Consider the following 24,069-nt stretch of genomic DNA (forward strand, 5'->3'; position numbering starts at 1 on the left):
AGTGGGGGCTCATTCTCCACCAGGGGACCTTCCTCTGTGACTCTCGTGCCTTCAGCAACATTGGGTCCTTCGGCTCTGTGGTTTTTGCCCTGGCTTTTGGTCCCTCTTGTCTCACCTGCTGTCGCAGTGCCTTATTTCAGAAAATCAAAAGCAGTTTCTCTTCACACTGCCTACAATATGTGAGCTAAATATATATATATATATATATATATATATATATATATATATATAATGGTGGCAAAGCCCTAAAATCAAGAGACTGCTGAGATTATACTGACAAGTGGCAATTCTCTTCTTGATGTTTTGCTGGATCGTGTCTGTGACCAAGACTCATTTTTCTCTTGTGGATTTTGAGACAGAAGAGAATGCTTAAGACAAAAAGTCAGTTTGGTGCTAGGTTAAAAAGTTATTTTTTTCTTTTAAACAAACAACCTATTGTTTTTTAAAATGTAATACTGGCAGGTAGACCCACTAGGTGTCAGTGCTGTGCAGCAGTTCTCAAACAGGTCCAGGTGGCTGTTATGGTCACTACACCACTTGGTTTAATAACCCTGAACCAATGTGTAAATGATACAAGTTTATATCAAATGTGCAGGATAAGGATGCTTCCATGTGTTCTTGTTGTTTTGAATACTTTTTCGAACATATTAAAAGTGCAGATATGATTTGACTAAATCCCTCATTAACACTTATAATTCTCCAGATCTGCCACCATGTTGCCTCCAGCTCTGATGGATTTTTCCAGATGTTTGCTTAACATATTTTATACTGAAATGGCAATTGTAAAATTTAAAATGTATAAAAACCAACCAGGAAAAATAGATGTGAAGACTCAAACAAATGTCACTCACCAAAGGTGTGGACTCACATGAGTTATTTATGATTTACATAGTCCCAACAATTCCCATGTTGAGTACACAGTGGCAAAGAAAACCTTCATTTTAACAGGCAGGAACGTCGGACAGACCCAGCTCTATGGAGGACGGACATCTGTTTACTTTTAAATCTGGGGACGGTGTCTGCCTCCCGAACAGCACTTGGGAGTCGGTTCCATAGGAGAGGAGCTTGGTTTATATGATTTCGGTCATGACAGAAATCCACAAAAAAAGTCTTCCAACTTGAATTTGACATTGACTTGTGACTTCACTTTGACTTGAATTTTGAATGTCTTGTCCAGACCAACAAACATATTTTATATGTTCCAGGGCTGAAGGTCACCCACATTTGTCAGTTTTCATATTTCATGTGCTGAAAGCACATCATGGCATCTAAGACTCAAGGAGGGATTGCATGATATGCCCATTGTATTGTATTATTCACTCACTCCCTCTCCAGGATGATTGAAAACAATCTTCTCTCAGAAGGTCTGTTGATGATTATGACAGAGTCTTGTTATATAACATATCGGAAACAATACAACATGAGGATAAGTGTCTGCTGTTTGTGGTAAGATTCCCAAACTATCCGTTTATGACCATGGCCTTTTCTAAGCTGTTTTGCAAGGCTTACATTATTAAGTTACTATTGAGTTAGTAGGGCCCTTATGATCTCACTTTGACCATATGTGTCTACAAATAAAGTATGTGGAAAGTCATAGAGTGTGGTTTTTACCTACTCTGTAAAGTGTCCTGAGATAACTTTTGTTATGATTTGGCACAATAAATAAAATTGAATTGAATTGAATTGAATTGAATTGAATTGAATTGACTTGAAAGACATAATTTGGTCTCTGCTCTGATCCAGGTCTGTGTTTTTCTTACATCCCCATGTATACTTTGATAGAAAATAAAACTATAATCAAAACCATTTGATTAAATAAAAAAACATTCTACAGTTCCACCATTATAGCTATGACTTTACATGTTCTACTGCACATAATGTTGTGTCTTTAAAAAAGTGTAATTTCTTTTGTCAGAGAGACTTATATAAATTAGAAGATCTAGAACATTTCTAGCACATGAGGATAGATATTTTTCTTTGGTGGAATAGGTTCTGCTTCCCAGGGTCTCCTTTATGGAATAAAATGTGGACCTTTTTGAATTGGTGTTCCACAAATCATCCAAGAATTGCTTGGAAAAATGTTACCTCACTCTACTTTTTGCACATCAGTGACTACAGTATATTGCATGGCATTACTTAAGGGACTGGACTATCTTCTTTACCTTACAGCAACAAGCAGTTTACACAGAATAAATGTAAAATTATCCTGAAGAGTCTGCAGACTCCTGTCACACATCCTGACAATGCGTTGCAGCAGCGGTAGCCTTGAAAATATAGATTGGTGAAGCTTCTTTGTTTGTGAAAGTGTATTTCTGGCAATGTCTTTTGGGAGATTTTTCAGTGTGGTTCCCAAAGGCTAGTCAAGAGCCTAACCTTATGCCAGGATTTGTGACGGATTTGGAGATCTTTTCAGAGAATGCTTGACTTGTCATGAACCTTTTCTCTACTAATAGAGCACAGGTCATCCATATCCTACTCCAGCACTCTCTGTTTTGGGACACTTTCTCCAGTTCCATCCCGGTGTACTTTATTTCCTTTGCGTCTATGTCTATGACCAACGGTTATATTGGTTTTAGACTTCTGTAGGGTGTGTCCAATCCAACTCCACTTCTTTTTCCTTGTCTGTTTTCTTTTGGTTGGTTTTCTCCCACAGATCTTCATTTCTGATCATCTTTGGCCAATGCATCTTCAAGATGGTTCTTTGTTGGTCTCCATGTTTCGGAACCATAGAGCAGCACTGATTTACCATTGGTGTTAAATATCAAGACACCCCCCCCCCCCCTGTATTTCCCTTGAGTTCCATATGGGCCTTAGTGTAACAACTGTTCAGAGAAAGGTATGCAGATTATGGGGCGCAATGTTGGACCTACTGTGTACAGACTAGAAGGGGCAGTTTTAAGATGTTCAGTGGGAAAGTATCTGTACCTCATTGTAGTTTATATCTACAATTGGGAGTCATCAGCATAGCAGTTGGGAGCTAATCCATTTAAAGTTCATGCCGGATAGACAGGAAGTAAAGTTAGCTTGTTTATGAGCAAGAAACTATTGTTATTAAAGGAGCTGGACAGTGTGATGGTATTTACTGTCAAATTCAGCACTTGGCCCAGAAGAATCATGAGTGATAAGATGCCTTTGTTGTAGTAATATCGCTGACTTGATCATATAGTTAATTCCAAAAAACACAATCTGCAGTGTCAGTGAGTGGGAAGCCAGTGAGGGATCCTTGCTGTTGGTTGTTGCTGACCCCAATAGATTGGTCATAGCACCTGCAAGAATGAGGGTGGGATCTGGGAAGGAACAGAACGACAGTGTGAGTGCGCCCTTATGTGAACCTCTTGTGTGTTACGTCTTAGATGAAGCTCTGGTAGGAGAAAAGACGCTGGTGACACTATATGTCATGGAGGCAGAACATGTGAGCCCTGTTCATTTTGTCCTGCGTTTCTTTTATATCTTGCATTGATGCCTTTATGTCTTTCTTTGTAAATCACTTTGCCTTTTAAAGGACGCTATACAAAACTTCACAGGCTTTGTTTAATGTATTGTCTATAAAACCATTTGCATTTGACACCTTTGGACAATGCTCTAGTTTTGAATAAATATATATTCACAAAATTTATATTTTAAGTAAATGAGTGGGTGATATGGACAAAAATCAATATGGAGCCCTCATTTCAAGAAATATACACCATAATGGGTATTGCAGCACAGATATTCCTGGTCCCTATTCACTTGGAATTATTTTGGAAAAATAACACATAATTAGTTTTGGTCATCAATATCTCAAAATGAATTTCCTGAAACTAAGGGTGGGATTTTTTTTTAGGATGATTGAATCTGTGAATGTTTCACCTTATTTGAGGCAGAATTCTAATCTCTGAAGCCCACATGAAGGTTGCATCTGTGGGAGGAAACAGTCCCTGAAACAGGAGCCTAATGAATCCAGATTGCTGCTTCACATTATATTATCAAGAATTCATAAGCCATTTAAGTTTAATGGATCCACCTCTACCTAGAATATTAATGTCAAATAAAATGCAAACCCAGGTATATTATTAAGGATGCACCTTTGGCTTTACAATGGTGTTGTTAGAGTACTTTTAAATACAGGGAAAGGATTTCCCATTTTTAAGCTGTGTAAACACATTGCTTCTTCTTTCTAGTGTCTAAATACTGATTTGAGTTGCTAAACTGCTTTATAACCATTAGCAAAGCTATGCAGGGAATAGACAACCATCATAATTTATAATAATAATAATAATAATTATTAGTATTAATTATGAATTATTATTATTGCTGTTGTTCCAGTGTCACAATTTATTCTGACACTTTTTTTTGTTTTTTTGTTTATTAACAAAGTTGCAAAGTAGGCTACTTACAAGTTAAATTAAGAGACGATGAATAAGAAAGAACAATAAATATATGAAAGAATCGTGGCAAACTGAGACAGAATTGTTGCAGTGAGATTGCAGGAGAGTCGGCGTGTGATTTGATGGAGGCGGAGGGGGGAGAGGGGAGAGAGAGGGGGGAGGGTCCAGGCGAGCCGCTGCTGCTGCGACGTCACTCAGACCGCTGACTGACTGAGCTCCGGGCTTCAGGCTCAATCTGCGGCCAGCAGCAGCAGACGTGGTGGGGAGGAGAGCAACATATGATCCACTACTCTATTCCCTCCTGTGGCTTCTTTCACCGGGGCAGGGAGAACAAAAGACGGACGAACTTGCATGATCAGAGGCTACCAGCTCTCCTTCATCTCGACTGCAAGCCGGGCTAGCTTGATGCTCAGTTCAGCCTGCTACTAGCCTTTGTGGCAGGCTGTCCATGCATCCAAGGAGCCCCTAAAAGCAACCCGGGCTGGGAGAAGCCTCGGCTTTTTTTTTTTTTTTTTTTTTTTTACCTAGACAGTCTGCAAACAAACAAACAGGAAAAAAAACATTCTCCGAGTGGGCACACAGCAGCATCCCTGTCAGCTTCATTGCGCACTCAAGAAAGCGGATTTCCATTGAAGCATCAACGCCAGGGCACGGTTACGCGTCGTCGCCTGTCTACAACCTCTAGCTTTTTGACAGGACCTAAGAGGCGATCGATGACTGATTTCCTTTCAACATAGGCTACAATGTTGCGCACCGCGGCCAACATGTTGGCAACAGGATTGCTGTTCTTGGGATTGTTGCACAGTTTAGAAGTGTTCGCTCCGACGAGGGCCATTGATGGTAAGCAGAGCTGGTCTGAGTGTTGTATTAAAATGCTTAAGAAAAAAACGACTAGAAGTGTGCTGATGGTCACAGGATCGATAGTGTTTTGTTTGTCTGAAAAAAAACCCCGAGACGCGTAGACTGTGCCCTGAAGGAATGACTGCTCGGGTTGAATGGAGCAACGTGGAGGGGATGGAAACCGAGGCGAGACAATTAAAGCGGTCTTTTGTTTCTATCTCCCAGTTCCACATGTGAATATTGCAATGTCACAGCAGCGACAGCACATTTCCTCCTGCCCTCCTCTGCACACAGAGGCTCTGGCACATTTCCACTGACATTCAGTGATGTAAAACTGTAGCACAGGCCCCGGTCACCTGCTCGAACCACTTGTTTACACATCGATGCGTTTATTCTTTGTTTGTTTGTTTGTTTGTTGGGGAAGCAGCAATCAGATTCGTTTAAATTGCTTCAGTGACAGAGAGGCAAATACATGATTTATTGCATGGTATTTTTAAAATGTCAGCTTTGTGTCAGCTTGTGTGGATGTAGGCTAATGTCTGGGCTTCAGTCAGTCCACGTTCAACACATCTGACTGAGTGATTTCCTGATGTGACAGCAGTTGTGCTATCCCCCTTTCAAACAGAACTGTAGTATTTAGTATATTATGGTGGTTTAAAGTGTGTCTGTGCTTTTGCTGTCTTGTTGGAAGGCTTGTGTATATGTGTGTGTGTGTGTGTGTGTGTGTGGCTGAATGATGCTTTATTAGAACAATATCTGAGTGGATTATATGTAATCATCAGCAGTTACTTTCCCTTTTATAAACTCAGATCTTAGCAGGCATGTGTGGCACTGCGTCATTGTTGTGTATCAGTATGGTTGCTCAGTTTATCACCTGCTGCCTAGGCGAATAGGATAGTGAGCAGCAGTTCAAAATACCCCCCCCAACACCACCGCCTCTTTTGTGAACGCAAAGCTTCACAGCCTGGGACAACTTCTGGAAACTATTAAGCCTCACAGTCCCACTCACACACTCCTCTGTTTGGTAAGAAAAGGAAAAGGGCGTTATCAAAGGGGACTTAGTGCAGACAGATTTGTTAAATTCTTTGCAGGTGAAAAGGGAATGTGAGTTGTTTTCTTTTTTCTTTTTTTTTACAGAGATATAATGCTTCTCATTCATCTTGGGAATGTCTGACCTGTGAATGAAGGCTTGGACTATTTTTAGACTTTTAACTGCATGGGAGAAAATGCCTCTACTAAGGAGCAATAGTTGCTGTAAAGATAATCAGGGTTCTAAAATTTGACATTTCATTAAAATCCAGTAGAGACTTTGACATGCACGGCTGCTTCCCTCTGCTTTTGAAGTCCTCTTGTTGCACTTGGTGATCCAGCGCTGTGAGCAAAATACACATAAATTACCAGCTTGAAGATAGACTTGGATAGCCTGCAATCACCTGCAGTTTCTCCCTCCTCTCAGTCCACAGCAACAGCTGAGAAATGCCACCTTTAAAACAAACACTTTGTGCCTTCACACATTGTTATTGTTTTAGTGAAATGTTCCTCCCTCTCAGTCTGAACGCCTTGATTTGATGAGTCAGCCTTACGCAGTATACCAGAGGAGAACGCCAAACCTTAGGTTTGCTTAAAAAAACCCAGTGGGATGCAGAGGCTGCTGTGCTTCACAGAGCCTCTCAAGGATTGAATTTTGCATAAATCAGTTGGGCTGAATGTTAGATTTACACACCGACTTTTACTGGGTACCTGCAATTGTAACATCAACATTTTGAAGCTAACGTCACCAAACTTTAGCCAATATGTCACACGTATAGAAAGCCAGACTGAAATGTTACTCCCCTTCAAGCAAAGCTAAATTGCTTTTTTAAACTCTTTGATTGCCTCTTTAATTTTTAAGGCCCTTTGAATCACATATGTTACTAGTAAAGTTTTTTTCAGACTTGCCTGGAACTCAACTTTTTTCCATTTTCTAGACCTCTAAAGATTTTCTCTCATTGTCTCTCTGTACTGTAGCCAGAGCAGAGACCCGTGGCCACCAACAAACCCTGAGTTTAATTGGATCTAAACAGCTCTTTGTTTCCCGGAGGAGACTTCTGCGAACAACCTCAAATTGTTCCGAAGAAGCTGCTAATTGCAGGCCTGGTGGAAAAGGCCCTAATGAATGAATTTGCATCGTTTCACTCCATGAAAGTACTGTAATGTCACCGCAAGAAGAGATCACCGGTCCTCAGAAACAGACAGTGTGGTTGTCCCCCAAGGCTTGACAGAAAATATAAATGGAGAAATGTGTTTGACATCTTGTCACTGAGGACAGCTGTAATTTTAACTGAATCATTTCAATATTTTTTTCATTCAGACCTCTATTTAAATGTTCTTTTGAAGTAAGCCTTTTCTATCTGAAATGCCTGTTTCCTCATTTCCTTATTTTTCATCACTTAAATGTTAAACATATTCATTCAGTAGCACAGGCTCCTTTCTTCCTAATTAACTCCCCAGCCAGTGTTTCTCCTGGCACTTTCCCCCTATGGTCATCTCTGCTGTAACATTTGGTGTAGGCCAAAAGGTTACCACTTCATTGTTTACTGACAACTGAAGGCAACATGGAAAACAGAGTACATTTGTCAGGTCCTTATCATGGTTGACGTTATGTCACACAAGCAATGTTTTAAAGCGCATGGAGAAAAGCAGTAAATGCAAATAACAGAGAAAGAGTAAATTTAACACTGCTTTAAATATGTGGTTTGGAGCAGAGCGCATAACTAAGAGTGTTGGTTGCTGCCTAAATATGACACATTTAAAACCAGCCAAGGCCGCATAACTGAGCAGACATAAAATCCAGTACTTTGGTCAGCAGCTTTACTGGGGAAAAACATCTCTGAGGCAAAGTAAAGTTCAGTCACATTATTACACCGATGGTTGATGTGGCTGAACAGTCATAATGAAATTCTGTCCCGCTATAATTGCGTCACACTTGATGTGAAATCTTAGTGCCCTGGAGGCATTCATTTGTAATGTTCACAATAAGTTGCTCAATTTATATAAAGTACAGCTCTAGTACCTGCTCAACTTGTTTCTTCTTTTTTTATTTCTAGAGAAAAAAATACTGTTTTTTGAGCCTTGCATGAATAGTTTGACATTTCGGAAAATATGTTTATTTACTTTCTTGCCAAGAGATAGATTGTCTGCTCAACATGTAGCCTGCTAGCAGCCAGTTAGCTCATCTTAGAATAATATTAGAAACAGCTACCCTACTAGCATCTCTGATGCCATGTTTCCAATGTATGGTACGGCTCTGCTTATCTCAACTAATTTATTTATCTCAACACAATTTACTTATTGTTTGCACACACACGCAAACACTATTTAAATATATAGTCTGTAAAAGCAAATGAGCATATTTAGAAAATAGGTTGGAGGCTGGAGTTTGTATTGGCTGGAAAATCTGTCTTAGAGGTTATAAACTCTCTTAGGACCAAATGGCATTAACAACATTAACCTCAAGGAAGAGATGCCATTTATTTCTCTCTCTGCATTAGGGAGACCAGAAATAATGGCCCTGAAAATACAATAATGCAAAAATACTACTGATGAGAGTGAAAACAGAAAAGGTGTGTTGCAACTTCCCACCTGCAAACACTCATAATTATAGTATTTGATGGGGCACATGGCCAAGCCTGAGATTGAAGGTCGATCCCTGTGGTGGTGGGTTCAGCCCTGCGTCATCCAGTTGCACCGGTTTGCCTTTGGATTCAGAGTTATTACATCTGTCTTTGTGGTACTTTGATTATTATAACTGTAGCTCGATATTGAATCTAAACACTTTTCCTTGATATATCAGAGGAAGCAACAGACATTTCACTTTATGGTGTTATAGCCGCAACCACTATAACCAGTCTGAGAATGATCTGTTAAAGAAACCATATTCTCTTGATAATTCGTTAGATGCATTGGTAAGAGTAAGCATGTGAGAGAAGGCGGTATGGTTCATGGGGAACTTCACTGGTGATGAACCTCCATATGCACACAAGGCTGGAGTTAACAACTTCAGTTCTCTGTACACATCACTGCTGAAACTCTGACATTGTGTAATTCTGTTAACTTGAACGGCTCTATCGCATCACACATTTTTACTGTATATAATATGTCGAAAGTAACTTAGTTCTATATTTATGAGATAGGAACCCATGTTTGCCCGTTAACGCAGATGCCAGGCAGTGTCAGGGTCAGGTCGGATGACTTGTATTGAACCGCTCACACCGACAGTATGCAGGGTTTTCTCACTTGCTGTACTGTGTTGGTTCTGAAAGGACTATTTGTGTCATGCAATGTACAATGGAGGCTATATCACTTATTGTTGCTGCATAAGATTGACCCTATATATTCTGATCATTAATGTATAAGATAAATCCCAAGTCCCAAGATAAATTACACACATTGTGGAATTTAGATCCCAGCTCCAGACATAAATTATCATTATGGTGTTTATACAATTTTTCCAGCATCAGCTCACACAACAAATACATTCACTCACATCAATTTAAACCTCTGCTACAGGTTTTATTTATTTTGTACTGACATCCATTTTTTTCTGGGACAACAGTGTGACAGAGCAGACTTGCACCTATTGCAGATTACTTGTGAATGATAAAGTACAGTATAGGGATTGACTGATTAATCGGTAGGTCAATAAATCTGGCCCATTAATGCCATTTTGAGATCATCTGCATTGGCCAGTGCCTGCATTCACAAGGCAGATTAATACAATATATAACAGCCATCGGCTGCCTTGCTCTTTAAATATATGTGTGCCATTGAAAACCCCATATCGATGGACAACTAGTACAATAGAGTCCCCACAACTGACATTTTCTCATACGTTAAACATTCAAACAATACATCTTCAACGACATGCTTAGCATCAAGGTCGCTATTCATGCGACCGTGATGTAGATTTATTTCCAGTCTTCTAATCCTAAACACAAAGTACATAACCATAACCTTAACATAAGCCTAATTGTAACACTAATCCCCCAAGCAGGCGTTCACCCTTCACTTAGTTGCAGAAATCTCCTCACATGGACCCGCAATCATTATTTCTGCATTCTGCCTGAACAAAAACACAGCATAGATATGAGATGTGTGTGGTCAATACTATATGATTCTCTGAATATTGTGTCTCCATGTGATCTCCACATTTAATGGGACTGTTTGCTCTACTGTTATTAACCTATACCATAGTTAATTGAATATATTTTGCAAACATCCCTCAGCATTACATCCTCCTTCTTAATTTGGAGATGATGGATAACATTTCTTGAAGGAAAGGTTTGGGAACTATGTAAGATAAACCTTAGATGAGATGATCAATACTACTCTCATATCTGTCCTTTAGATGTTTGGCCACGGCCAGCTGCTGGTTAGATTACTACAAAAACTGTCAGCCAGGGGAATCTGTTTGCCTGGCTCTGTTGATTGTAACAAAATCCGCCTACCAGAACCTCTAAAGCTCAGTAATTACGTTATATCTTGTTCGGTTAATCTGAACCAAAAACAAGATGCAAAGAAGACACACTTTATACGGAAGGTCATGGGCCTGACTATTTCCTGGCCAGGAGCAGCCATGACCTCCCTGTTTGCCTGTCAACTGATCACAGCCAAGAAAATGTCCAATACAACACAGCAATAAAACCAATGAGTTGTTGTCTTTTACTCTTTGGTTTTTCTACAGATTAAATAAACTTTGTTAAGTGATCTTAAGAGGTGTTGGTAGGCAGATTGTGTTATCTTTGGCCAGAGCCAGGCTAGCTGTTTCCCCCTATTTCAAGTCTTTATGCTAAGCTAAGCAAACCAACTGCGAGTATAGAGATGAGAGTGGTATCGATCTTCTCACATCACACTCTGCCAGGAAACAAATAGGTGATTTGGCAAAAAAGTCAGACTCTTTGATTAAAAGGGTTTCTAACTGTCATGTTAGCTTATTTGCAATGTAACGCTCCAAAAAATGTGTAGCGGCACACTTGTGGCTCAAATGTAAAATCTATATAACGTTATCACAAGCTCAGTGGTTAGGATTTACTATGTGTTGCTTATTTAATGTCTTGTCATCACAAAATCACGGTGAGGACCACCGTCTCGTTAGCTGGAGCCAACTAAACGGCGCTCGGGTTACTTTAACGCTGACTGTGGCAGAACGTTCCAGAGAAAGTCTTGTTCAATGGATCTCAAGCCTCACACTGAGACTTGTACCGGTCTTATGAAAAGGAACTAAAGAATTTCAGATAATCTTCTTTAATATGTTTCCCACTGCAGCATACTAAGTAGACTTAATTGTAATGTTTCTCCCTGCGCTGCTACGTAGAGTGGGTGCTCTGTCGCTGGTGTTGCAAAGGGATTTGTCTGAACTGACTAACTTGATGATGGCAGATCACACCTTGTGGTTTTATGCTTTGTCCCCAACTCCTCTACTGAATTCGATCTAATCCTTATGTGGAAGTAAAGGGAGTAGTAGCCTCCTCCTCCCTCCCACACTGACCCTTGTACAAATAGCACTAGGTTGATTCCTACCCTGGGTTTGAGGCACGGTGTAATCTTAGCTAGATGTTCAAATAGCTCTTAATTAAGTTCACATTTCATTACTCTGCTTGGCCTAATAAGTTCTACCTCTCACTGTTACAAAGGGTTGTGTAAATTGACTGTGTTTGTGCTCAGATCTGACCGGTACAATCCAAACAGTTGCAGGCAGGACTATGTTGCCCTGCGTGATGGAGCTCCATTTTACTTGGCAAGTATCACCAGACATGAGCACATTCCTGATGTTAATTCTCCTTAGCTCTAAGTGCATGCATAACACACTTACATAGACCTGCAAACACTCATTATGTGTAACATCTTATAAAAACATGATTAAAGGTCACATTTTCAGGTTCGTACTTGTATTTTTAGTTTCTACTAGAACATGTTTACATGCAGTCTGTCTGTATATACCTGACAGAAGTTGATTCTGTCTTAAAAGCGCTGTTGTACAGCCTACCGAAAAAGCCCAGTCTCTGCCCCGATTCGTCAATGTTTACGGGTCTTCCACATCTGCACCAGGACCCCAGGAGGTGCTAATGCCAATTTGACATCGATGCCGAATTACAACATCTATGTTGGTCACGGGATGCCATCGGGCCCCAAAAGACTTCCCATTGACTTACATGGCGAAACGGACGTCTGTTAATCTATGGATACATTTTTTTTTCGCGAAATGACTCATGTTAATATCAGAATTTGATTAATTAGGTTCGATAAGAGCCACCATTCAAGTTAGCTAGAGCGCTAAACCAGAAGTAGTATCTGATACGAATAAGTCTCTTGTGCGCTTCAGTCTGGAAGTATGACGGAAGTAGTCTAGATCATCCGGGTATTCTTGGACGTAAAGAAGTGAATTTAATTTATTGGCTTCATGCGCCACTGAGCAGCTGTCATAGGAATGAAAGTGGCTCCGCCTTAAATGCTGTATCCGGTTCTATACGTATATTTGTGTATATTATCAGGTTGCTGATGTTAAAGACATGGAAATCTCACCTTTTTTTTTACAATAAAATCAAACATTCATCCAGAGGTTGAGCAGTTAAACTGCTATACATACCGAGGAAAACATCCCCAAAACTTTTACTCTTGTTGCCAACTTTCAAAATATTGTTGTTGATGTAATAACAGTAACTTCTATGTAAACAAGAATACGTTTTGTCATCCATTCTCTGTGGCAATCATATCTAATTTCTGTCCGAACTTTTCAATTTGTTCATTACCTACTAGACTTCCACTACAGCTCCTCTAAACTCTGTCGGAAAGGTTTATTTAAGAGGCACAGCTGGGGCCTCTTTTTCTGTTTTGTAACATGACAAATTGGAAAACTTTTTTTCCCTCCCCCTTCCTTCTTCTCGCTCCCTTCCATTACAAAATCCTGAAGCATTCGCGCCTGGGCTGTGGAGGAGGATGAGGAGGTGGCGGCAGGCCGCAGCAAAACAGGCTAATATAGACACTTCTCTCGTTTTTTAGCCCTTAGCAGAACCCCCTCATGTCAGCCCAGAGGTCAGCAAAATAGTTCCCTGCCCTTCTCTCTTACTGCTCTACATCAGTCTCTTCCTACGTGTGTTCCCTTTTGGTTTTGTTATGGCTGTTTACTGTCTCATTACTGGTCAGATTTGGTCTTGTGTCTTCTAAATCTAAAAAGAAAGTTCATTGAACACAACAAATTAAAAACAACTCTCACTTTATATTCTTTGACAATAGGCCCAAGTTGTTTATCATCAGTTTCCTGCAGCATTCCTTATGTTTTATTCTATCACATTCTCTGAGTCAATATTAAACTGGCTGTGTTGCAGTGTTTTTCCAGTCTTGACTTTCCGAAAAGATAAAGTGCGTATAAAGGTTTTCGCCAAGTGGGCGTCAATGTCAAGATTGATTACACACAATTCAGGTTGTTTATCTTGCCCTCATATAAACCTCCCTTTCCTAAATATTTAAAAAGATATTGAAGCTTTATCATGACTAACACTGAAGATTATTTTGGATAGCAGGACCATCTTCCCCCTTGAGAAAAAGTGTTTTATTAGTGCGAGTACACACTATCTTCAGTAGACTAAACTACATGTTTTTTCCCCCCAGCAGACATTGCAACAGTCTCCATAAGCCTTTCAAATAACTTCACCATACACTTACTTTAGCCAACACACCCACCTGCTGCTTTTATGTGGCTTGCCAGCTTTATTATTCTCAAGAGTTTTGGATGAATAAGTACCACTTAAAAAGGAGTCCTCAGATCTGAATGGCTGTATCCTTAGGATGTTTACTCTGTTTGTGTGTAGTAAAGAAAAGCATCTTCTGTCATGTAAAAACATTAACTTTATGCATGCACAAATAGATGCCTGAATTGTGCTTTGCCACCGTCTGCAAAAGAGTATTCAATTCACTTTTTTAGCCGAGCAAGCAGCATTGATGGATTATCGTGAAATTTTGTACAGACATCGATGGTCCCCATAGGATGAATCCTACACATGTTGAACGTGCAGGTTGACACTTTTAGTAAAATATCTCACTAACTACTTGATGGATTGTTTTTAGATTTGGTACAGATATCCATTGTACCCAGAGGATGAATTCTAATGACTGCTGATCCCCTGACTTTTCATATAGCCACTCCATGTGAGGAGACATTTGTGACTTTTAGTGAAATGTCTCAACAACTAATAAATGGATTGTCATTAAATTTAGTACGGATATTCGTGTTTGCCTCAGGATGGTTTTGTAATAACTTACGCCATCCTATGACTTCAGTGCACACTCACAAAAATTCATGAATTCGACGTCTCTCGCCATGTAAGTCTATGGGAAATTGGGCCAAAGGGCATCACGTAACAGATCAAGCAGTGGGTCTTGCAATTCCACCGCTTGGCTGGTTTCCATACTGCTCAAGCTCCCTTTCAACACTCACTGTTGACCATACTTTAAGTCCACCTTCACCTCGACCACTGTTGAGTGGTGCGTGATGAGTAGGTAGTCTGAGCCTCTTCTGGAGCTTTGTAGTGCTCTGGTTGATCTCAGAGGGCAGGCCTCCAACTTATTTATAGCAGTGCTGTGGGTGTTGGAGGAAATGGGGCTGTGACCGGGGGCGAGGCTTGTATTCTCCGTAGAAGAGTCTTCCCTCCCAACCAGACTCATCTTGGAGGGCCATCGGACAGTGGCAGGGGCAGAGTGCAGTGGATTTGTAATCGGGCCCAAATGGCGATGACCCAAAGCATTTTCACTCAGCCACCACTTTGGTAAACACACAGGCAACTCATTGATAGCATGTGTGACATTCCTCCATCCCATCTCAGTATCCCAACCCAGCTCAGTTTGTTCTCAGATCTTCAGGCCGACCCCCCAGCTGTGAGAGCTCTCTCCCCCTTTTGACTTGAAGTTCGCTCCTGCCTCTCAATTCGCTCTTAGCTGCATTTCATCCAGCTAGTTGTCTTATGTCATCCTGTGTCATGTACATCTGTTTATTGTCTTCCTTTTGAAACAAAAGTGAAACCTGTTGAGACATGTTTTATTGTGCACCAGTTAACAAACCTCAAGGCAGACAACTAAAGCCAGAGTTGTTTTTATGCTTCCTGTGGACCCCAGGAATACTGATTGGTTGCTACGGTACCAGCTAATGGGGATCCCTAATAACTCACTAACTAACTAACTAAATAAATATGTTTTGCTTGACCACTGACTCTCTTTAAACTTGGATATTTTAACCAGATAAATTTAAATATGGATATTTAACCAGATTGAATTTAAATTTTTTTTTGACATTTGTCTCCACAGTCATTGATTGTTTCCCGCTTGACATGCAAATACACTAAACCTGTACACTACCTTTGCAATATTTCCATGCCACCACTAAAAAGTAAAAAGAAAGAAAGTGACACTTTTCAATTATACCGTTGATATATATCCTTATTTTGAAATGTAGATTTTATTTAATAATGACCATGTAGTTAAAATAATTGGATCTGTATTAACTGTAGGTCTGACTGGCAAAGAATAAAACCTCAGAAACTTTTATGATCTCCATTTTCTCCTTTGAACCTGTATAACAGATAATACTATAATCGGGGACGACAGGTAAGTCTTCTTATCCAGCAATAAATACTTTTGAACTATCAATCAGTGTAATTTCCAATCAATCAATCATATGCCACTCCCCCAAAATGTTCTCATTCACATCATAAAGGGGATTATCAAATCATGTAACAAAATATCAATAAATACATATGCAACAAATACATATATATATAAAAAAAACACTGAAACATAAATGGCACATGCATTCAGTGTCTGAGCATTAAAATCTACTTACAAACTGCTGTTGGAGAGATCTCTACTCGGTGTACGTAATTGCAGAACATGATCCACTTTTGAAATGCAGGTGTGGCTGTCAAACTTTTCACTTAATAAAACCATCAGTGCTGGCAGTAATAATTGTGCCTCGTAGAGAGGAATCGTGGATTAAATTAAACAAGAGTCAGAAGCTCCATTGTCTCTGCATGCCAACCTAACCACCAGTGCGGTTTGTGCTGCCTGGAATCTCAGCATTTGAGTTTTATTTCATTATTTGATTTTGTGAAAATCAGACAAAGGACATAAAAACTAAAAATCGAAAATGTTGCTGAGGAGGGAGGAAAAAAAGGCTCTGTCTAAATTCATATACAACAAGATTCATACACGCAGTTTTGTTTATGACTACTGTATATTTTTAGAAGTCGTGTCGTGAATGGATGACGAGAGACTAACTGTGATGGCTCCACGGCCTTTGCCTTCGCTCCCTGTGCTTTTCTCTATCAACCATTGCATGCTAGCTGAGCTGGTGGTGCAGTGACCCTTGTCGCTGTCTGCCTTCACGCTAGCTAGCTAACCTCCTGACCTGCTTCCTCTGGTTCCTGATATGTTTCTGTCAGCAGCAGCATCTTGCGGTTCAGTCGGGTGTGCGCTCATCCCACAGCCACTAATGGGAGCCGAGTTAACAGCATGTCGAGTTGGAGCATGTCTCGGTAAACAATACGCAAACACACCACAACTATCTGCCTGCGTTGGCTAGTGCTGACACCTCTAAACAAACAAAACAGGCCTGAAGGAAGAGGGATGGGGAGCAAAGAGGAAACGTTTTAACACACGTTGGTTGCACTTGCATGTCATGAATAATTCAAATCCTTGTGACTTCTGAGAGAGAAAAAAAGATGGCCCTCTGCACGCACACACACACACACACACACACACACACACACACACACACACACACACACACACACACACACACACACACACACACACACACACACACACACACACACACACACACACACACACACACACACACACACACACACACACACACACACACACACACACACACACACACACCGATCACAGCGGTACACAGAAGAGGATAAGTGGGAAGTCTGTGGATGTGTGCAGAAATATGTCAGGTTGAATTCATAGTATTTAGGCTGAGCTCCATTTCAAGATTCCCTTCACCGCTAGATTTGGAGGCTAGCATTAAATGTAAATACAGTCATCCTGTTTACCCTGCTCATCCTGTCATCCACCCTTAGTCTATCCCATTTCCCTTGTCCTATTCATCATGATATGCGCCTAAATAATTGAGGGATTACAATAACATCACTATTTCCAGTCAGTGATTTATTTTCTGACCTATGTAGCTGAAAACGTCTGTACGAGGCAGATGTCGTCGCTTGATATTCAACATGACAGCAGAAAGAAATGAAGTGCGAATTGAAGGACCTTTGCAGATGTAGAGGCACAGAGAGAAACAATCACAGCCTGGTGAAAAATATTCAAACACCATGAACTAGCCAGCATGTGTGAATTCTAATTATAGTTTGGGATTGCCTTTTGCTCTCTTTCAAATGTCAGCTGGTGAAATGTTTTCTATGTTTTAATGAATGAATAGCTTTGGAAGAAGTAATGTTTTTTTGAAAAAAAAAGTGTTTTGAAAATTTCTTTTCAATTGCTTACTCATAACATAATAATAACAGTGACATATAGCTAAATGTTATTATAAGGTCTCTTTTTTTGGGGGGGGGGGTGTTATCAATTTTGTATTTGTGTACAGAAACGACTGGTCTGGGGACTCGCAGTCTAGTCACCAGGAAAAACATTGGCATTGTACTTTGCAAACCCCAGGAATATTGATATTTAACATTTTTAGCACCCTTTTGCTTCTGTATGTAACGTACAAGGATCTCAACTGACTCAAATGTATAATTATAGACTTTATAAGACACGTACACACACAAGTGCTCAGAAGGTCAGATGACGTAGTATAATAAGCCTTAAACTGCGCTCAGGGAGGGAATCGGGTTGGATGGTTGGGTTATACACAAGATCGCATTTCCTGCCCCTTTCATGTCCCATCCCATGTCAAAGTGAAACTTAATTACATAACATACATGACATATGCAAACCATGATCTTTTCTTAAAATTAACCAAGCCATTTTTATGCATGTGATGAGTAGGAAATGAGAACAAGTTGCAGAGGTTCAAATACGTTGTTAGTCATATCTGTGGTTTGCAGAAATGTACAGTGTCAACAGTTTTATTCTGGCGACTAGGTTTGGACATGTTAGCTTGACCGAGGGCATAGAGGTCTGGGGAGGCTGCTAGCCTCACTTAAAAAGTTGTCTGAAGTTGTCTCAATATTTTTTTATGTCTTAGCTAGCGCCGTCAGTCTCAGCTGTCAATCATGATGTTTCACCCCCACATCAAATAACTATTTACAACCAAACTTATCAGAAAAATAAACATTTGAACAAACATCAGCGTGATAAGAACTTCCTAAAATGAGATAATAAAAGATTTCACGTGTAGGCTACTTTGATTTTTTTAGTTTGGCCCGTCCCGTCTGTTGACAGGGAGGGAGTTGGATGTATGATTTATACTGTAGCCAGCTACCAGGGGGTGATCGGGATGTTTTGTCTTCACTTTTGGGGAGCTGTCATGCCATTCATCTTTATATAGAGTCTATGGTTACAGCAGAATAGCCTGAATTTGCTACTTTTGTTTTGCTACATACTTAAAGCAGTTTGTTAGAAACTAGATACAAATAAAAACAGTGTATAGCTTCTTTAAAAATGAATTGAATCGATTGTGATTAGTGTTAATAATGGATTTTATTTTGCTGTAATTTTGTTTGTTGTCATGTAATGCCTTGGACCCAAGTGGGAGATCATCGTTGATGTCTATCTTCAAATTACCCCTCGGATGCTGACATTTTCCCATTAGGCTGCTCATAATTACAGTTTAACAATATGATGTGTGTGTGCGGTTATTGGTCCCTAAGACATTACCTTTTATTATGTTTAGTGATTAATTAATACACATTTGAAATTACTGCAATACGTAACTATTTTTAAAGCCCAGAATCTGTTCAAAGATATTTTGCAAAATTAGTTTGTCAGACATTTTAATGATTTGCTGCAAAATAACATTGTGTGCATGAATACTAAAGGTTTGCTTATGAAGCAAAGAGGTATAAGTGGTCAACCGATTTTTCCTTGCTTTTCAACGACAGCTGCTTAAAGACCGTTAAATAGAGTTTTTAAAAGTACTAAATGTTCAACATCATGTACTCCTGTGTACCCTGGATATTTCATTTTCTTGCCTTTTTAAAAATGTTTTAGTTACATGCTGAAATTGTTAAGTGTACCTCTGTCTTTCATTTTTCCCTATGTAGGCCTATATTTCCCACTCAGCAGTGAGTTGTTGTGTCAACATCTACTCAAAACTTTGCCTGAATGCCACCGGGTGACTCAGATTTGTTGCTCCTGTGTGTGTATATGTGTGTGTGTGCGTAGTTAAAGTGTTTATGTGCTGTTCCGAGAGAACATGAATTAGTGTGGGTTTGAATATGCACCCCCATTTGTCTGTGGCTTGAGTGGGCAGTTTTTCCTCTCAATCTGGAAGGTTGGCTCAAAGGGGAAATGGATGATAAAGGGGCAATTCACAGAACAAGATGTTCTTTGATATCCTCCAGACATGTTGCATCACTGCTACCGGCCTGGGAACACTGACCTGGATATTTAGATGTAGCAAGTGTACGCAATGCCTGCGTGTGTGTTTTTTGGGGTTGTTTTTTTGCGCATCTATTCTCTATCCCCTCCATCAAGTAGCAACTTTCCAGAACCTAATTAGGACCAGTGAGGGCCACTATTGACTCAACACAAAGAATCCGCTTGCTAATGAGACCTCAGGAATAAAGATCACTAACACAAAAGAAGCTGTTTTTTTTCCAGAAATCTTTCAATTCATTTTTTTCTTTGTCTCCTTTCAGCTCCAAAGACCTGCAGCCCGAAGCAGTTTGTGTGTAAGGACGGGGTGACGTGCATCTCTAAGGGCTGGCGCTGTGATCGGGAGAAGGACTGCCCAGACGGTTCCGACGAGGAGCCTGATGTTTGTAAGTCTTAAAAGTTTTCAAATTCAACATATTGCATCCAGATTGGGCTCCAGCCTTGTGTAACACGATTGTTATGATCCTGTTGAATCTAACTTTAATAGCAGAGTGAACTTTGGCTGACATTTAAACCATTCAGGGAAGATAATTGCAGCCTAGAGAGGAAATGCTTTTGAGCTTATGCAGATCTCTATATGTGTTATATAATTTAAAGCACCATAGTCAAATTAGTCTAGGACATTTCTTTTTCACATAATGTTGTAGATTTGTTTAAGTCTATAAATTGTGTGGAATAATATTTGTGGCTGCTTACCTTTTCTGATATGTATAAGGGAAACTGAAATGTTTGCCGAACCTTTGATTTTATTCATTTAAAAAAAATGCAAATTCATCGTTCAACTTCAACCTTTCTCTGCGGGGGGATATTCTTTTGGTATTGTGCACAATTTCAAGATTGATTTGGCTTGATTCAACAAGGGCATTCTCCGAGTGTAACACCATCTCAGAAATACATCTAAAAGTTGCTGTTCTGGCTTTTAAAATGTATTTTTTTATATTAGAAAAGGTATGCTAATATGTCACTGTAGTTTTTTTACCCTTCAAACTCATTCTAAAAAGCAGTCATCGGCTAACAGGCTGAAATTGCTGGCCTATTAGATTTATTTAGCTAACCAGAGCCAGGCTGGAGAAAACAATGGGATGTTTTATCAGCGAGTGAGAAAGGTCATTCTGCCTTTAACAGTCTTGTCACGCCCAATTAGGAGATTTACAAAGTTTGTCTTTTGTTTTGATAGATTTGATGTCCTCTCGCGTTCAGAGGATACAGTCATGGGGCAAACCAAAAGTAATGCTAAAAAAAAAAAAAATAGAAAGCCATCATTTCAAAGTCTTCATTAGAGTGGAGATGCTTTGAGGGCTGATTCCCTGAGGAGGGGATGAAAGCAGCAGTTTCTTTTCGGTCAGCCCCTTAGACTAAAACGCCTGTAGTTTTCTAAGAGGACAGAGAGGTGTGCGTGTGTGTGTGTGTGTGTGTGTGTGTGTGTGTGTGTGTGTGTGTGTGTGTGTGTGTGTGTGTGTGTGTGTGTGTGTGTGTGTGTGTGTGTGTGTGTGTGTGTGTGTGTGTGTGTGTGTGTGTGTGTGTGTGTGTGTGTGTGTGTGTGTGTGTGTGTGTGTGTGTGTGTGTGTGTGTGTGTGTGTGTGTGTGTGTGTGTGTGTGTGTGTGTGTGTGTGTGTGTGTGTTGCTTTTTTTTAGGGGGGTTCAGGATTGCCCTGGGAGAGAGTGAGTGAGGCCAGGGTAGAGTGCTGTAGCTGCAGTCTAGACACAGAGACTGTATGCGCGTAGGTCTGGAAGTCATTAGAGACTCGCCCAGAGCAATGGAGAAACCTGCTGTTTTTCACAACCTGCTCTTTTCCCCCCTTCTCATCTGTGGGCCAGCCTCCTTCCGTGTCTCTATCTGGGACAGAAACAACAGTGACTCCATCTTCTGTCTCCTGTTACTCCCTCTTATGCATAACAACAGTTATAGGACCTATGCTGTGGAGGGACCTGACTTTTTTTTCACAGTATAAGGTTTGAAAACCCAAGAAGGGAGAGTGACCAAAGAAACTGCATTTTTTTTTTAGCTTAATAAGAATTTGTTGTTTTGTTGAGGATAGTTGAGATTGTTATTCAGGAACTTGACATGTAAAAGTACATGTAGGTTGTAATAAACACTTTCATCTGCTACTTTAAATCCCCTGCATTGCCAGAAGTCTCCACAGCCCCTGACAGCTCGGGAGAAAAGTTTGGCTGCATGAGATAAAATTGTGGGACAGGGGAAAAAGTAATGTCTTGTTTGTATTTCTTTAAACCAAACACAGTTGTCCTGGGGTGCTAAGCCCTGGATGCAGCCACAGTGCCGTTGCAAAATAGATAGCGGAGATAGTGGAAGAGGAGGAACATGCTGACTGAAGTAGATTGTCAATGGCAGGCTTTATCCCAACAGTCTACATTTGGCGAGTCAGACTACTTCCATTAAGTACAGAAGTCAGCACAGGAGTTTAAATAGTCTGTCAATAACAGCGTTTTAGTCTGGAGCCTCTTAGGGCGCTCTCGCACTTGGCCCAGATCTGAACCGTGCTTTAGCGTGATTGTGCCCCCTCCCTCCTCCCCCACAGCCCAGGCCCGTCTGCAATCACATTTCTTAAAAAGATCAGGGCCTTGGCTCGATTGCCTCTGGCTTATACGTCATCACCCCTCAGAGTTTTTGTTTTGTTCAGCTGCAGCTTTCATCCTCTGCATCAAACCACCATAAAACCTTGGGCGGACTCTTGTTTTAAATGACCGTTGTGAGAAGCAGTCGTATATAAATAGTCTTAGGACCGCTGTCGGTGCTCATGCTCGTACATGTGCAATCCTGCTTTACTAAAGCCCACCTCTCTGGCCCGGAAGTGTTGTACTCACACTGGTCAAACAAACTAGACTTTAGCCGTGAATCATGCTCGAGCACAGTATGAATGATAAGTGTGAGTAGACCTTAGAACCAGTCAGAGCAATGAAATGACATAGCGCTTAGGGCGCACTCACACTGTCCATCCGTACCGTGCCCCGTGCTTTAGGGTACTTGGTTCTCTTCGACTGTGTATCTGTCTAATTGTGAGGGGGACCGGGTGTATCTGCCAGAGCAAATAAAACATGAGCTTGGCAGATTCGTCCCGTTCCCAGGCTAATAGACTTCCATTGATGTTTACCAAAATCTGGTAAAAAATACATGAATGAGCCACATAGTAGGGCATGGGCGTCGTAGTTTATTTGAGTCAGTCCAACACACGCCGCTGTAAACAGTTGTTTGTCACCAATCAGTGATTGAAAGAGTCCCCAAAAAATGTACTATTTACTCTTGTTTGAGTGACACTATTTAAAGAAAGTGTATTTTAGGGTCATGTTTTCCCCCTCTCTCCATGTTCCCCGAGGCTCTGCACTGTCAAATCATAAAAAAACAAAACAAAATGCAATATTTTTTCGGAAAACAAATCTTAAAAAATTTGTTTGGTTAGTTTGGTTGCAGAGCAGATGTTGGCTGTCAAAGCTGCAGAGTACTGAATTAATATCAACCTAGTTATTTATGGTTGATTAGCATTGCTGTCGCTCATTGGATGTATACAGAATATAGAAAAACTATTCTGAGGTGGAGAAGTTGTGACACACACACACACACACACACACACACACACACACACACACACACACACACACACACACACACACACACACACACACACACACACACACACACACACACACACACACACACACACACACACACACACACACACACACACACACACACACACACACACACACACAGTAGCATTTGTACTTTTATTGTTGTGGTAAATGTGCTCATTGCTCATTGTGAAGGTGCTTTTGCAGATGCGTCTGGTTAAAAAAAATGCATGAGAGAGGTTTATTTATTCACTCATGTGGATGGGGGCTTCACAGTGGCCTTTGTTAGTGTGTTGGCTATTGCCAGTGAAGTCAGTCACTGTCCAGTGCAGCTGCTTTACCCTGCTGTGTAACCCCCACAATGCTGTTCTTTGTACCCAGGGGTGCTGGGTCAGACTGGCATAGAGGGATACTGAAAGAGTAAAACAAAAACAAACTGGTTGTCTGGGCATATGACATTTTATGTAGGGCTTTGATCTGCATTCCTAATCCACGAACAATTGAAAGCCACATGAGGAGGATAAATGTGAAGATTATTTTTGACTGAATAGACTTCAGGTAGGGTGGAGGCTCTCATAGAGCGGCCATCTCCTCGGGCTAAAGACTTTACTGGGGTCCTGATATATTCCCACGTCCAGTGAGTGTGCCTTGGAAACACAGGAAGTGTGTAACACAA

At 40.5% G+C, this 24,069-nt stretch overlaps 1 protein-coding gene across 1 annotated transcript in view; it reads left to right on the plus strand.

Annotated features, from left to right (window-relative positions):
- The first annotated feature begins 4,697 nt into the window (after positions 1 to 4,697).
- Positions 4,698 to 24,069, plus strand: part of LOC310965855 (low-density lipoprotein receptor-related protein 1-like) — a 106,854-nt gene continuing 87,482 nt past the window's right edge. Inside the window, 2 exon segments of the mRNA XM_083939608.1 lie at positions 4,698 to 5,207; positions 20,069 to 20,191. Of these exon segments, the coding sequence (XP_083795734.1) occupies positions 5,111 to 5,207; positions 20,069 to 20,191 (220 nt within the window). The 5' untranslated portion in view covers positions 4,698 to 5,110.

This window comes from Echiichthys vipera (assembly GCF_963691815.1).
Source record: "Echiichthys vipera genome assembly, chromosome: X".
Classification (NCBI taxonomy): Eukaryota; Metazoa; Chordata; class Actinopteri; order Perciformes; family Trachinidae; genus Echiichthys; species Echiichthys vipera.